At 38.0% G+C, this 15,767-nt stretch overlaps 2 protein-coding genes across 2 annotated transcripts in view; one reads left to right on the forward strand and one right to left on the reverse strand.

Moving 5' to 3' along the window:
* Window positions 1-15,767, forward strand: part of MTA3 (metastasis associated 1 family member 3) — a 228,968-nt gene that overhangs the window by 184,078 nt on the left and 29,123 nt on the right. The window lies entirely within an intron of this gene.
* Window positions 11,765-15,767, reverse strand: part of HAAO (3-hydroxyanthranilate 3,4-dioxygenase) — a 33,739-nt gene continuing 29,736 nt past the window's right edge. Inside the window, exons 8-10 of the mRNA XM_071427210.1 lie at window positions 14,826-14,894; window positions 13,617-13,699; window positions 11,765-11,843 (exon numbers count right to left, since the gene is read on the reverse strand). Coding sequence (XP_071283311.1) covers window positions 11,765-11,843; window positions 13,617-13,699; window positions 14,826-14,894 — 231 coding nt within the window. The remainder of the gene's footprint in view (window positions 11,844-13,616; window positions 13,700-14,825; window positions 14,895-15,767) is intronic.

Here is a 15,767-nt window from a genome sequence, read left to right on the forward strand (position 1 = left end):
CTGGACTTCACCAGATGAAATACTCCTTCCTTCTTTCGGAAACCAGACCACCACCACCTGGGATACTCCTTTCGGCATGTGCATCCTGAGAAAAACTAAATCACAATAGTGTATAGAATTGTGACGTAAAAATTGGGAATAGAAACTGCTGATGAGTAAAAATTGGAATAGAAACTGCTGAGAAAGCTGATGAGCACCCCTATCAATACCTGTAAGCCCCAACTATCGGTGTGCAGTTGGAGGGAAAACTTCCCCCACTGTACCCAGCACTGTATTGCTCATACTTTACCATATTAATTAAGAAATTGATTGCTGCTTGAATATTGGCCTAGTCAAGCTCCTTATTTATAACAGCAGTGACAGATGAAGGGGACAGTGAGAATAAATATCCACTCCCCACTCAACTCTGGCCATGGAGTTGTTTTCATGCCCAGTCCCTGCTTGCAGGACACTGGCTGATCAGTGGGTATAGCAATTTGTGCAATAATTCTGCTTTTGTTCTCCTCTAGCTCAGCTCATCCTTTTCTTCATCCCGTTTGGAGGGACCCCTACCAAAGGCTTTGCTGCCTATTGCTGTAATCCCAGGACAGTTTAATTCAAGTCCCTTTAAATCTTGCTATGTGCCTTTAGCCCAAGAGAGTAAGAGTTAAAGAATTTTTCAGCGCTAAAAATAGGCAGAGTAGAATTGTAAGGGGAGTTCATGTGGAGCCTGGTTCTAAGTGGCTTCTTCCAGCTGATGTAGCTGCTGAGAGTCTGACTCACTGCTCTTCCTTGATACATCTCTCCACCACTATTGTGTCTTTCATGAATGAGTCCTTAAATGTCCTCTAAAATGAACAATAGTTTTGTCATTGTTTCACCAGTCAGAAGATAAAAAGATGAGATGCTGTATCTCAGGGAACATTTATTTCCAGGCATTTTTATTGTAAGAAACTGGCTCTGTGAGCATAGCTTCGAATAATAGCCCTTATAGGAAAAAAAGGACATCTGTTCAGGCCTTGCACAAAGTGACATTAATATCAACTTAATGGACAAAACTTCCAACAGGAGACTATTAAGCTTTCCTGATAAATTAATGTTATGCAGTTTTAATGGAGATCTGAAATAGATGAGAATAAAGAGAATATAAAAACTAGGTGTTCTGTGGAGTTTTACTTGAGTTGAAATAAAATCCTCTCCTTCAGATGATCACATAAAGTGTAGTTTTCAAGCTGTCTTTAGTGCTTTATGTCAACTTCACCGTACTGAAGAAGGAGAGCTTTTAAATTATGACCTGTGAATAAAAGTATCTACCATCATCTCTGTGAGATGTATACATTCAGCTGGATCAAGCAAGCACCATAAAAATCACAGCTGAGAAGACTTGGGACCAAGTGGTTTTAGGACTTGTTCCTATTAGCCCCATCCCATTATAAATTAACCTTGGATTGCATTTGTGCTTTCTGGTTGTGATCTCTAATGGCTCTGCAGGTTGGGATTGGATGCAGGTGCTTAATTCCTGTCCCTGATTTGTGCCTGGTAAAATCAAGACTGCACCTGGCGGGCAGGGAAGCAGGTATACAGGTTGCTCCAGTTCTCTGCTAAAGGTAGGTGTTGCTTGTTTTTTCTTCTTCTTTTTGGAGCAATGCTTATTAATTTAGGTTCTCCTTTTTTCTGCTCTATTGCACCAAAGCTTCAATTTGTTGTTGTAGCTTTATTGTACTGGTGAGTTCTTTTAAATCTTTTAGTGACCATCGAGTGCTTGTCATCTCTGAAATTTCTTTGCAAATGAATCTCAATAGATTTAAAAAAGTTCTGCAAAATCTGATTTTGTGTCTCTTTGGGGTGGCACTGTATAATCCACATGTGTGCTTTTTATGGACTACCTAATGTATTGTACATTACATAATTTAAGGAAGTAATTATTCCAGCTTTGTGTGCATATGTAAGTGCATTATTGTCTCTTGTAAAAATTTTAAGAGAAAGCATAAGTAGTTTCTTTTGGCTTGTTTTAGTTTGGTGTTTTCGTTTTTGGTTAATTTAGGAAAGCGATTCTCACACAGGAAAAGAGAAGTTACTTGGCCCTGAACAGAAGATCTCTGTTTAGGTGGTTTATGTGTTATTATTACTGTAGCTAATCATGTCCCTGGGCTTTCAGTTTCAAAAATGAGCACTTATGTCTCTTTAAGTAGTTGCCATGGAAATCCTCACAGCATGAACCTCTTCAGTGAACACCTTATGGCAGATAAATTATGTCTTTTGTTTCTGTAAACACATCAGAGACTGGAGTGAAAGGGGTTTGTGTGTCTTCAAAGCACAGGCACAAGGACTGCTACTTGTTTGTTCTAGCATATGTTTCCTAACCTCACTTCAAATCAGATAAATCAATGTAAGATTCTAATAGTGTTTTTCTGTTATTTGAGAAAGCAATACACTGAATTGAAGAAATGTCTTTTCAGCTCCTAGTGCCCCTAAAGATTTTCAGATTATTTTTTATTTTTAATACAAAGACTTCAGTATATAAGGCTTTTAGGATTACAAATATAGGTGATATTCCTGACATTCAAATGCTTTCCTTTTCTCTGCTGTAGAGTCTTCCTTAAGCAGGTGTGATCTTTGTGAGAACAGGGTGAAATAATAGAAAATATGAACCAATAACTTTTGTAGTTTGTGGTTTTTTTGCTTTTTGATGATTAACAAGCCAATTTTTCATTCCATTATTTTATACTTTTATAAAAAAAAAAAGAAGTTTGTTCACTGACTCTTTTTGGGGGGATGTTCTCATTGTTTTCCACTGCTGTCTTTTCCATGTATCTCTATGCTGAACATCAACATTGGAAAACTGTACCTTTAAATTAAAATGTGGCCAAAAATTTCTGGGTTTTTAACATTTCTGTAGAGACTAACTTGGCTGTAATAAGGGCATTTAAACCCACAAAATTTTGTTCCATGATCTCGAATAAGACACATGATTAGAGTGGGGTTATGACCTGCAGGCTAGCAGTGTCATATTGGGATGTACTGTGTGTTAAGCAACCTTCATGTGCTGATGGAGTTCCCACCATTGTGTCACTCTTTAGCCAGCATTCCTGTGCACACAGAGCCAAAGTGTCTTCTGTTGCAGTGCTGTGAGATCAGGGTAATTCCATCAGCTACATATTTACCCAAGTACTGCTGAGAATAAAATTTGTCCCAGTATAGACATATAAGGAAATTAATAAAATGGGTTCACTGTAAAATGTTAAGATATAAAAATGGAAAAATAACATTTTAATGACAAAATGCACAGGCTGTAGAGTATCATTAGTAACACAAGTTTTAAAAACTGTTTTCTAATGTTTCTACTGCTTTTTTGCCTTGTTTTTAAGCAAGGTGAATATTAGTATCTTTCACATAGAGTATTTTTATCAGTCCTGCAGGACAAGGAACTTGTAGACAACAGTTCATGTGCTCCATACAAGCTGTATTTATCTCTGTCCGGTTCCCATCACACTGTTGTTGATGCCCTGGAAGCAGCATCTGTGGCTAGTTTGATGCCAGCTGCAGCAAAAGCCACTCTCAAACACGGGTGGACATGGCACTCATGGTGGGTTAAAGCACACAGCTGAGCAAGAACTGAAAAGAAGTTGGCTTTGCCACAGAACAGCTCCCCCCATAGTAGATTAAAGGAGCACTTCATTCTCCTGAGCTTTCAGTCTGTCTCTCCATTCACTATGTTCTCTTTTAAAATTGAGTCTGTTTAGCTTCTCCTGCCAGACACTCTGGCACAGTTCCTCAGGCACTTAAATATCATTGTGGATTTGGGCTTCTGAGCCTACATCTTATTTCCCTCTGAGGGGGAGGAAGCTTTGCAAGTAGAGTTAATTTTGCTATAGAGGAAATAAAAGCCATGAACCCTTTCTATTAGATTAAAACTGATAATAAAGAGCAGCCTTTGTCTTTCCATGAAGAACATCTGTGAGCTGCACAGCCACGCTGCCTGGGATGCTGTGAAGAGCCTGGGTTATGTGGAGCATTTAGTGAGAATGGCTCCCAGTGAAGCCCAGGATAGCTCTTCCCTCTTGTCTGATCTGCTTTTTCTGTCCTCCAGCAGTATGTATGGAGTGGATCCAACCCACAGAGAGCACAGATGTAGCTGCTTCATAAAAGCTCCTGAAACATCCTGTGTCTGACATAAACAAAAATGACCTTTAGTATCGCTCTCTCTGACTGCCAGTAATGGGCTAGTCGTGTTACAAACCTCCAAGCACACGCAGCATGCTTGGCACAAACCTCACCAGTATGGGCAAGATACAACTAATTAGGACATAAAAATACTCAGAAGACAGATATATATATATGTGTGTGTGTTTGTGTATAATGTGTGCGTATATGCAGTATGTAAATTATGCAGCTATGCAATGGCATTTAGGGCAATGCAGTACACAGCAAGGCAACATTTGCATTATTGTAGTGTAGCTGCCTGATTCTGTTAACACACTGGCATAAATCAGGGCAGCTGCATCTATAATGGCAAAGATGGAAGTCGTGACAAATTGCTTTCAGTGAAGAACTGGGTGTAAATTGCCTCTTTTATATCCAAAAAATGGAAGAAATGGCTTTAGACAGCTGAACATTGTCATCCATATTGGAAACAGAAGCCAGAGTTGGTTCATTTTCATTTTAAACTCAAATTCTGATGGCATATGGCAATCTCATTCCAGTGCTCAAATACATTTTTCTGTCTTAGTTTAAAAATAAGCTGAACTAGTATGTTTTGGTAGATAAATAATTAAACAAAGTCTTATCCTTTTTTGTGAAGATTTTACTTGGTTTAATTCAGTATTTGCCATTTTCTTTTTGGAGAGAACAATGAGCTCTTCTTTGATGAGTGGATCTGCCCATTGAATGTTGATTTGCCACTCAATAGTAAAGCACACGAGGTCTGAATCATGTGGCTTGTTAGTCACCAGTATCAGGAAACAATTAGGAGCTGTTAACATTTTTCTCAGGTTGTCATAAATAAAGCTGATCTATTTGTGTTTCAACAATTTGGTGATGATTTTTTCTCTAGGCAAAACGTGGTGTGAGCATTCTTTTTGTAATGTATGCCAAGATGCTGTAGACAGCTCAGGTCACAAATGTGTTCAGGCAAATTACTGCTGCTGGAAAAATGGCTTTGTCATACGTTCTATCTGTCAATATTTCTGTTACATAGAGTAATATCATCTGTAACTGCATTTGGGGAGTAGGAATTATCTTCTGGCTCACCAGCAATGCTGTGGTGCTTCCTTCATGGCTCAACTGAGCTGTATCAAGTGGGGATGGAAATGGCTCTGAAAGCAGACCCTGTGACTGGGGTGCTCTGCAGGACAGCAAAGATTTGGGTTCGACTTCTTCCTCCTCCTGTGCAGAGGTGGGAGCTGTTCCTGGGGCTTCTGCTGCTTGTGGAAATGTGCTTTTGAGTCAACAAGGTTATAGATCTCCAGCAGTGATCTGCATGAAGAGGATGAGCTTTGCTTGGCTCTTGGAAAAAGAGCCCTGTGGCTCCTCAGTGAAGGTGGCTTTTTGAGTACCCTAAGAGCAGAGTGTGTGTCAGAGTGACATAAAAATAACCCCCCAGGAATTTCCTTGTGGTTCAGCTGTGGACAGCTGCCTTGTCAGTGCAGTTCTCTGCTCAGCAGTTAATGTGGACCTGTTTGAAGGTGCCCAAGTTTCCTTTCTGCATGGAATCCAGATGCTGCCCTGGGGTCTCCTTGGAGGAAGAGACAGTTAGCAAAAAGCTAGGTGAGGTGCAATGACTGCATTTCCATGTCAAACCCCTGGGGTATTTGGGAATTGCACACTGACATTTTCAAGCTTCAGTTCTACAAATTGGCATATGTTTAGTTGCTTTACACAATTGGATTGTCAAATTTATTTTCCAACGGTAAAGTGTATGGTTTGAACATGGGCAACTCATTGTCTAGAAAAGTTTGTTTGCACTGACAGTTTGTAAAGTAGAACCTTTACAAACTCCATCATCTGTGTGCTTTGGTTTTGCATTCTAAGCATGCTAGGGTTTTTTTCTTCAAGAGGAAAAACATTAAAACATGCTAAAGTGATATTTTTGCTCTAGTTGTATAGCACTTCAGAAGTCCTATTTTTCTCTGATGTACCAAAGATGTACTCAAATTCCTCACTGAATTTTCAAAAGTGGTTATGCTTAGTTTACTTTGTCATAGTCATGACATCTTTCTCTGGAGCTTATGAGATTGTATAATGAAGTGTTTTTAGAACCCAAATAGTTTTGCTTCAATTTCAGTGTAATTTATCTCCAAAACCATGGACAGAATTTTTTATTTAGCACTATATTTAGCCATGTACATGTACCTATTTAACAACTTTAAAAATACAAAGCAGCATTCAAATCTTTGAGTATGTGGTCCTCATACAATTCTTACTCAATTACCAGGCCAAAGATCTTGGAGATATATTTAACTTAGAGCAACAATGATTTGGAAAGAATTGTTTTATCATTTGCAGACCTAAAAAGGGGAGATGATTTCCCTAATGATATCACAATTTAAGGGCTTATTTTTGGAATACAAACTGTCTGACTGTGTGTAAACATCACTCTAGATGCCAAGCTTCCATCAAAATTACAGTGACATAAAAAGAAGAGTTTTTATTCACTTCCATGATTTTTGGACAATGACTGAAAATATTAGTGACTGGATCCAGAATAAGATCTTTCTCTACCAGACAGTGCTAATAAGACCTGTAGATCAGGTACTTTAAGCTGATATTGGGTGGATATTAAATTTTTCTCCTTCATTATTACTTCAAAAGTCAACAGCTTTACTGTGGGTCCAATCAGGTGTTATTCTGCATCCTTTGATACTGAAGAGTAGCTCTACAATACTTGTGTATTGAAAAAGAAACACACCAGGAGGTGATGACCTTCATAAGTCTGAAGTGTTCATTCAGGTGCATCTGGGTTATTAACTGAAAAGAAACTAAATAAAAACACTCCAAAGCCTTAAAATGTCTCCAATAGGAACACAAGATGGTTATGTAGGAATTTTTAAATAGCTTAAGTATTTTTTTTCCTTTACTTATATGCAATGATGGTGGGAGGATTGCTTTCTCTACATCTGTTCTATTAGATGTGACTGGAGAGCTGAAATCAGTACAATTAATGTTTTTAACAACAGAATGAAAACATTTGTTACCTTCATGTAGTAGGATGAGATTGATTTACAGGTGTAAATAAATACTTACTGGGTCTGAGGAAAAACTTTACTACAACACTCCTGATTTTACCAGTTTCCTGATCCACCTAGTCAGTTTTATGCCTCTGGTAGGGTTTGCTGCTTCAAATAAACAAGCAACATCTAAAAGTAGAGCAAGCAGGGAGGTAGAAGGGTTCCTCTATTGACTTTTACAAACTGTCAGTTTATGTATTGCAAGCTCAAATGTAGCTAGCATTAAATCTTGTCTTAACTTTTCTGTGGGTTTTTTTTTGGTTTTGTGTTTTTTAATTGGACAATCTTGTGCTCTTCTGTTGATCTTCGATATGTTTACTACATGATCTGTGTGGGTAACTCTTTTCTGTTCTCTCATAACCATAAACATACATGTTTTTCATAACTTGTTTTTTGTAGGTTTTTTTTCAAGATTATAGAGAGGGCTGGTGAAGGCTGAAGCTTTATTTGCTGTACTAGGATTATTTAATTTTTAAGTTACTTCAAGCAATGCTATTTATTATGAATGGGTGATGATGGTAATCACATATCATTAATCATGTAACCTTGCTAATCAACTATTTTTAAGTGTTGGAATATGAGACCATAGTTAGAAGGAATGCAGTGAGACATACCAATTTATTTCCATCATTCATATAAGTTAGCATAGCTCAAAATAAGAACATAAGTACCCCATGAGATCAAGCCTGCCTAGCCTAGGAGTAATAGGAAACATTAATTACTTCAAATATTTTGATCTATATTGCTAATTTGCATGGAAGACTGACTGTAAGTTCCTTGCTCAATATGAAGTACTATAATAACGCTTATATCACTCTTTATATGATTTAAATGCTATAAATAGAAATCAAAATCTATAGCTAAAAACAAGTGGTTTAGCTTTCTCTTTAAAGGTTTACCTGTGATCTCCTTGGGATTAAACATTCTAAAGGCACTGAAAAAGCCCAGGGAAAGCCTTGCTGCTTTAATCAATAGCTGGCAGGATAAGGCTGTATCTTTTTCCCAGATGAAGTGAAAGGGAAAACTGCTGACCTCTAGGATAGGTGAGATCCTGCCTTGGAATAACTGTGGATGCTTGTAGGTGGACTCAAACTTCTTTGTGTATATTTCTAAGCATTCAAATCACCTCAAGCTTGTGATTCTGGACAATGCTGCATGTGTTTAAAAGTAATAATTTACCAAGAATGGTGCAGGTATAGCTTTGTATCTGTGTAGGTTTTATTGTAATACTGCTTAGAATATTTATTTGTATAAAGGTTTTGCTTTTGAGTCTTGCTGAAGCATCAGACAGCAGATGGTCTGTCTGTGCAATACTGTGTTAATAAGGCTAGCAAAATCCTGTCAAAATGTACCAAGTTTGCTAAGTATCAGATGTCCCAATATCTGTCTGATTCAGATAGAAAGTGAGCATCCAAATCAGGGTACAGGTGTACCAGGTATAAAAAGAGCTGCAAAGAAAGGCTGTCATGTGTTTGTAAATCATATGAAGTGTGTCATGTCTAAGGCACATGAGGAGTGCCTGAGGATGTTTAGCCTGGAGAAAAGACCAGGGTGTCACCATGATATTTTCTGAAAAATCCCTTCGCCAGGATTTCTTCTCCTGGGAAGATGAGAAGCCTCAGCTTCTCCATGTTTTGCTCCTCTGGAATGTGTTCTGGAGATTAATTAAAAACAATTCACATGTTTGGATAAACAATGGCCAATCACAGCCAGCTATGTCAGACTCTGAGTCAGTCACAGGTTTTTATTATTCATTCTTTTCTAGCCTTCTGATGGATCCTTTCTCTTTCTTCAGTATAGTTTTAGTATATCATTTTTTTCAATATACCATCATAAAATAATAAATCAGCCTTCTGGGAACATGGAGTCTAATTCTCATCTCTCACCTCATCCTGGGGACCTCACAACACCACAGCACAGAGACCTTATTGTGCTCCACCATTGCCTGAGAGGAGGGTCTGGTGAGGTGAGGGTGGGCCTCCTCTCCCAGGCAACCAGTATGAGGGGAAATGGCCTCAAGGTGTTCTAGGGGAGAATCAGGTTGGACATAAGGAACACTTTCTTCACAGAAAGCTTTGTTAAACATTGGAATGGACTGTCGAGCGAGGTGGTGGAGCCACCATCCTTAGGGGTGTTTAAGAAATGACTGGATGTGGCACTAAGTGCCAGCTGACAACCTGGTGTTCCATCAAAGGTTGGATCTGATGATCTTGGAGGCCTTCTGGAATCTCAGTGATTCTGTAGGACATAGTTTTGCCAGGTGTGTTTCATGGACAAGCATGAACACGCACAATGTCAAGAGCAGTGCACTAGGGTACTCTGCAAACAACATGCCTGACTAAGCCTTTGCCACTGACCTTAGCCTGAAATCCTTCTCTGAGGCAAGATCAGCACTAGAGTCTCCAGGCCCTGGTCCCAACACCTTTGGTGCTGAAGTATCTGCTGAGCTGACTGCACATACACAGAAAGAACAGCTAAGAGGGCTCCAGGAACCAGAACATTTGTATGTGGCCAGCTTCCTCCTGAGCAGAGTAGAATGGGTGCATCTAAATACAAATGTACCATTGTTGGGGCAGTTCAGAACAGATACATTATGGAGGAAGAGCAAAACACTTGAAAAAGATTCACTGCCTGCCCAGAAGCCCTCCAGAACTATTTGTAAACCTGGGAAAAGGGAAGTTGCAGGTTTCTGAATCACAGTGGTTAAGCACCTGGGAAGGAGTAAATGGCAAGTACTCTCTGTGCTCTCATTTGTGCTCTGGCCATAAGTAACTATTGAATTGAAAGAGAGAGAGAGTGGGAGGGGAAGGAAATTGGACACCAAAGCAACAGAAATAATTCTCAAAAGAGAATATATCTAGAAAACAAAATTCTTTTCTCTTGGTACTTGGTGTTTCACTGTTTTCATAAATCCTCTCCTGCTGTTTTGATCCTGATTCTTTTCCATACTTATTGGCCTTAACACTTCTTACCTAGTTCTTAGAAGACAGAAGCTCCTCAATAGAAACTAATTACTAAGTCCTGATTTCTGACTATGAGCCGTGGCAAAACTGAGGATGATGGAGCTCTGGTTTAGTGCTCCTGGTCTGGCACCTAGTCTGTGACTTGGATAGAATTTAGGTGTTCAAGCACAAGTTGTTGTAAAAGGCATCACAAGTATAGTTTGAGTAGATATCATGGGAGGTATCTAATCTGGAGATGCCTTAACTTTTATTCTGAAAGTTCCATGATTTTCAGTGCCTCTGGGTTGATGAAGAGCGGCTGGTTATTCTAGATTTTGTACAACATGTTGCTGTGTTTTACTCACTTATTATTCAGTGTGAAATATGGAAATATTTCTGTGATTACCCTATAACTGCTGGACTAAAAATATAACACTTTGGTACCCTAGATCCCTCAATCATAGATGTTCACTCAAGTTGTCAATTCTGCAGACACATAAACACACCAGTACCAATGGTAACCAGAAAAAATTACTCCCCTGTTCCCTTTTTGTGTGCAGCAGCTCACACCCATAACACCCTTAAGGACTGGGCTCAGTTTTGCAAGTTAGGCCCCCTGTTATCAGGAGGATGAAGCAGAGTTTTGCAGTATGCTTTGCTAGAAAAGCTGCTGATGTTAAATACAAGTTATAGATTAAAGCCAAGGCATCTGTGTCTCTCTCATGAGAAGAACACTTCAATAAAGCACATATGACATCTCAGTTTAATGAGGTTTATAGGTGATAGATGAAACAAATATTTTTTCTGAACATAATTAGAAGTCAAATAAAAGATCAGGAATCAGTAACTTTTGCTTTCTCAATTATTTAATTGATAATACCTGCAGGTATCTAAGCAACCTGTTTTCTCATGACAATGTGAAGAACAATTAAATAAAACCAAGAGAAAAACTCTTCTGCAGAGTTCTTGGAATAAAAGCAGCAAAATGTAATTTGACATTTATTGTTTCTGCAAAAAACTTCACTGTTCAAAAAGAAGCAGCCGTTAATAGAAACTGATTATAATAATTTTTCTGCTCTCTTATCCCTTAACATACCTCTAAAGGTGAATTTGACTTGAGAAGTCTGCTAATTTTGGGAATTCCACATCTTCTGTGCTGCCCAGGAGCACAGCCATGACCTAGGCACTTCTGTTTAGTCCCACTGCAGTGCTATGTTCAGGGTAGCATGCACACAGCATCCAGCCTGTTACCTAAAAACTGTAAGAGTGCCTGTCCCATCTCCTTTTCTACATCTTGTGGCAGAGACTTGCATCTCAAAAGACTCTAGTAGTAATCTAGATAGTATCATGTATTATTAGGTAAGTAATCCTGCTACTAGGGTATGTTGTCATTTCCTTTCAGATAAAATCAAACAAAACACTAGATCTTAAAAAAAAACTGGTTATAAATTTTGCTAAAACTTTAATTACTTGGGGAAAAAGTTTTAATTGGGCACAGCACTTGCCTCCACTTAATCATTGTGTTAGAGTATTCAAATTTCCAGGCGTTCTGAGTAGAATATAATTAAGATAGGTAGGTTAAAACTTGGTTATCCTCAAAGCCAAGTGACACAGGAGTTATTTATAAGGCTGCTTGCGTTTTGGATCCTGAGCAATGCAAAGAGCAACACAGTCTTCTGCTCTTTTCCAGCAGTACCTGGAAGAATTGAAAGAGAGATGATGCAATGTGTACAGAGGGAAATCACACTCTCAAACCAACAAATGAAACATGGATGATATTGAAAAGGAGGAGTGGGCACTTTGTGAGCTTTAGCCATGCTCTATCTCTTCCTTTCCATTCTGGAAGCTATTTTCCTTTATGCATATCATATATGTCAAGGTTCTGAAACAGCTGTATGCATCCTACTTCAGGAGGAGAGCTGTGTTCTTAGCCTGAACCCCAAACCTTCCTGCACTGATGTTAATTAAGCCTGGTCTGATGCTTCTAGCATCTGCTGTGAGTTGTGAGTGCCAGTGGGTAGTTTCAGGCCATATATCTTTATACATGGTCTTTTTTCCTTTTTTGTTTTTTGTTTTTACTTTTATTTTCCCTTCTTTTTTTTTTATTTCCCCTTCTTTTTTTATTATTTCCCCTTCTTTTTTTATTATTTCCCCTTCTTTTTTTATTATTTCCCCTTCTTTTTTTATTATTTCCCCTTCTTTTTTTATTATTTCCCCTTCTTTTTTTATTATTTCCCCTTCTTTTTTTATTATTTCCCCTTCTTTTTTTATTATTTCCCCTTCTTTTTTTATTATTTCCCCTTCTTTTTTTATTATTTCCCCTTCTTTTTTTATTATTTCCCCTTCTTTTTTTATTATTTCCCCTTCTTTTTTTATTATTTCCCCTTCTTTTTTTATTTCCCCTTCTTTTTTTATTATTTCCCCTTCTTTCTTTTTTTTATTATTTCCCCTTCTTTCTTTTTTTTATTATTTCCCCTTCTTTCTTTTTTTTATTATTTCCCCTTCTTTCTTTTTTTTATTATTTCCCCTTGTTTTTTTTTATTATTTCCCCTTGTTTTTTTTTATTATTTCCCCTTCTTTTTTTTATTATTTCCCCTTCTTTTTTTTTATTATTTCCCCTTCTTTTTTTTTATTATTTCCCCTTCTTTTTTTTTATTATTTCCCCTTCTTTTTTTTTATTATTTCCCCTTCTTTTTTTTTATTATTTCCCCTTCTTTTTTTTTATTATTTCCCCTTCTTTTTTTTTATTATTTCCCCTTCTTTTTTTTTATTATTTCCCCTTCTTTTTTTTTATTTCCCCTTCTTTTTTTTATTATTTCCCCTTCTTTTTTTATTATTTCCCCTTCTTTTTTTATTATTTCCCCTTCTTTTTTTATTATTTCCCCTTCTTTTTTTTTATTATTTCCCCTTCTTTTTTTTATTATTTCCCCTTCTTTTTTTTATTATTTCCCCTTCTTTTTTTTATTATTTCCCCTTCTTTTTTTTATTATTTCCCCTTCTTTTTTTTATTATTTCCCCTTCTTTTTTTTATTATTTCCCCTTCTTTTTTTTATTATTTCCCCTTCTTTTTTTTATTATTTCCCCTTCTTTTTTTTATTATTTCCCCTTCTTTTTTTTATTATTTCCCCTTCTTTTTTTTTCCCCTTCTTTTTCCCCCTTTTTTTCTCTTTTCTTTCCTCTCCTTCTTTCCTCTCCTTCTTTTTCTTTTCTGTTACTTTTATTTCTTTTTTCTTTTTTTTTTTATTTTCTCCAGCTTTTATCATAAGAGGTGAACTAGAATGAATGTCTGGCTTTTCCTCCTGAAAACACTTTTGCCCCGAGAAATAACAGAGGCTGTTGCAAATCCTGCATTCACAGATGCTGTGTTTCTGCACCAGTGATGCCTGACATGGTGTGCATTGAACACACAGAATTTATGTGGCTGGAAGCTGGGGGATCACGCTCTGAACCCCTGCTCATCTCTACTCACACAGACTGGGCACGGACAAGCAGGCTGTCACCAGCAGAGAGAGTCAGGCTTTTACCATCCATGGCAACAGTCGATGTGCCCTCCTGAAAGGAAAGAAGGATTTTAATTTTCCATGTTTTGTCCCCAGCAGAAAGAAAATGCCGCATGTACGGAAATCTTTCCTACTGAAAGAACACCTCAAACCTGCTCTGTTTCATGAGGTCTAGCTAAGTATTCAGTTGATTTTGTCTGTCTAACACTATTATTGTCAATAAAAATATGTTTCTTTGTTCAGTGTTTCTTATCATAAAGCAGCAACCCATTGCCTGATTCTTGGGGTACACTGCCACCAATCTAACCTAGCAGTCTACAAGTCAGTACAGCTCCAGAAATTACAGAGAGAATCTTCTGGAGTAGTTTAAGCTCCTCTCCTACTTTTCTGATTCCTCATAGCTCTTTAAGTGTTGAGGAGCAATTCACAAACCAGCGGGGGGCTGACTGAAATTGCTGAGTCTCTCCATATTGGAATGCACTGGTTATTATCTTGTCAGGCAGGGGAGACAGGTTCTTGCCAGCCACAAGGTCTCGATTCCACAGCCTGATGTAAGCTGCAGTGTAAACAAATGTCCTTCAAGATTATGATTTCTTTAATTAGCATTTGATAGTCCCTGTGAATTTCAACAGAAGAGGAACTAATAGAAATATCTGCCTCCCAAGCTAGCCTGACTTGTGTAAGCAAAATTTAGCTTTTCTTTTTCTTTGGGTTGCAAATGCATTCTAGAAGCAAGTTGAATGATGGACATCTGGATCACCTGCAATTCTGAGTAAATATAAACAAGTTTTCAGACTTTTTTATTAGCTTATTCTTTGACTTCAGGATGAGGGCAAATGTTTCAAGGCAGAACTAAGAGGTGATGTTGCCTTATTGCTTGATCTGATATATTTACAGGATATAGCCTAGGTAGGGTGCATTAAAATTCCCATCAAGGATGGATGCCAGTATCTCTGTCATCAACATGCATGATGAGGAAAAAGAGGCTATTTTTATTGTGGCAGCACTTTACAGTTATTTTTCATTACAGTTTAAAGCTGAGAGGTGGTGCCTATTGGTGACCTTTTCTGTGAGAAGGAAAGGAATCATTCCAGTTTCTGTTGCTAGAAGGCTTTACTACTGTTCAGTCTGAACTTAAACATGAACTCATCAGTTAACAAGTGTGAATTGCCACATACCAGCTGCCATATCCAGATATCTGAATTCTTTCTATTTTTCTCAGTTGTTCCTGGTCCATAAGCTATAGCCTAAAAAAAAAAGTAATGGTTTCATCCAAATGACCAAAGTGCCCATATTCATCTTCCAACAGCATTTAAAACATTCTATTTTTACAGGAGAATATTCATAGAAGATGACATTATTTTTGCAGACATTAAAATTCACACTATGTTTGGTTTTCTCATATTGATTCCTACTGATAAAAAGGGAGCTGGTCACACCTGCCACTCCTTATGCTCCTCTGCATCCTTGCTTATCTACTCCTCCTGCCTCCTCCCACTCTCAGTTTTGCATCTATATGCTTCCTGCTTCTGTTCCTGGAACAGGCACTTCCTCCTCATGAACTCTGGGCCCTGTCAAGAGCCTGTTGAAGTAGAAAAGATTCTTCCATTAACATTAAAAATGCTGCAGACAGGACTTAATCTTTGTCATTTTCTGTCCCCTCTGTGCTCTTTCTGACATTCCCACACTCTGTCACTTTGCTGTCAGCTGTATTGGACTCTTTGGAGTGTGACTCCAAGTAATTCTGGGGAAGAATATGTTTTGTAAACATCACGCGTACAGCACAGATATCAAATGTTGACAGCTTCATTTACACCCAAACTAGACTGTGTTGGACTAAACTGTGAAGTGGAATGTTTTAGGGCAGCCCAGGCTCTCTGGTTGCTGTCCAGTTTTCCTTGTTTCTACATAGATGGAGGGGGAGGAAAAAAGTGTGTTTACACACCCAGACTAGACTTGGACCACGAATGCTGCTCAAACACATAAAGAAGCTTGATTTACATCACACTGGTGCTTCTGATTTGGGAAATATGGGGAGAGGGACTGGGGAATGAATGAACTGTTTTAATCCCAAAGGAAATGAACAGAAATAAAGTTCAGGTTGATTCTGGACATGGAAG

The sequence above is a fragment of the Agelaius tricolor genome, unplaced genomic scaffold (genome assembly GCF_023055355.1).
Source record: "Agelaius tricolor isolate 1412-34295 unplaced genomic scaffold, bAgeTri1.0.p SCAF_1, whole genome shotgun sequence".
In the NCBI taxonomy this organism is placed as follows: domain Eukaryota; kingdom Metazoa; phylum Chordata; class Aves; order Passeriformes; family Icteridae; genus Agelaius; species Agelaius tricolor.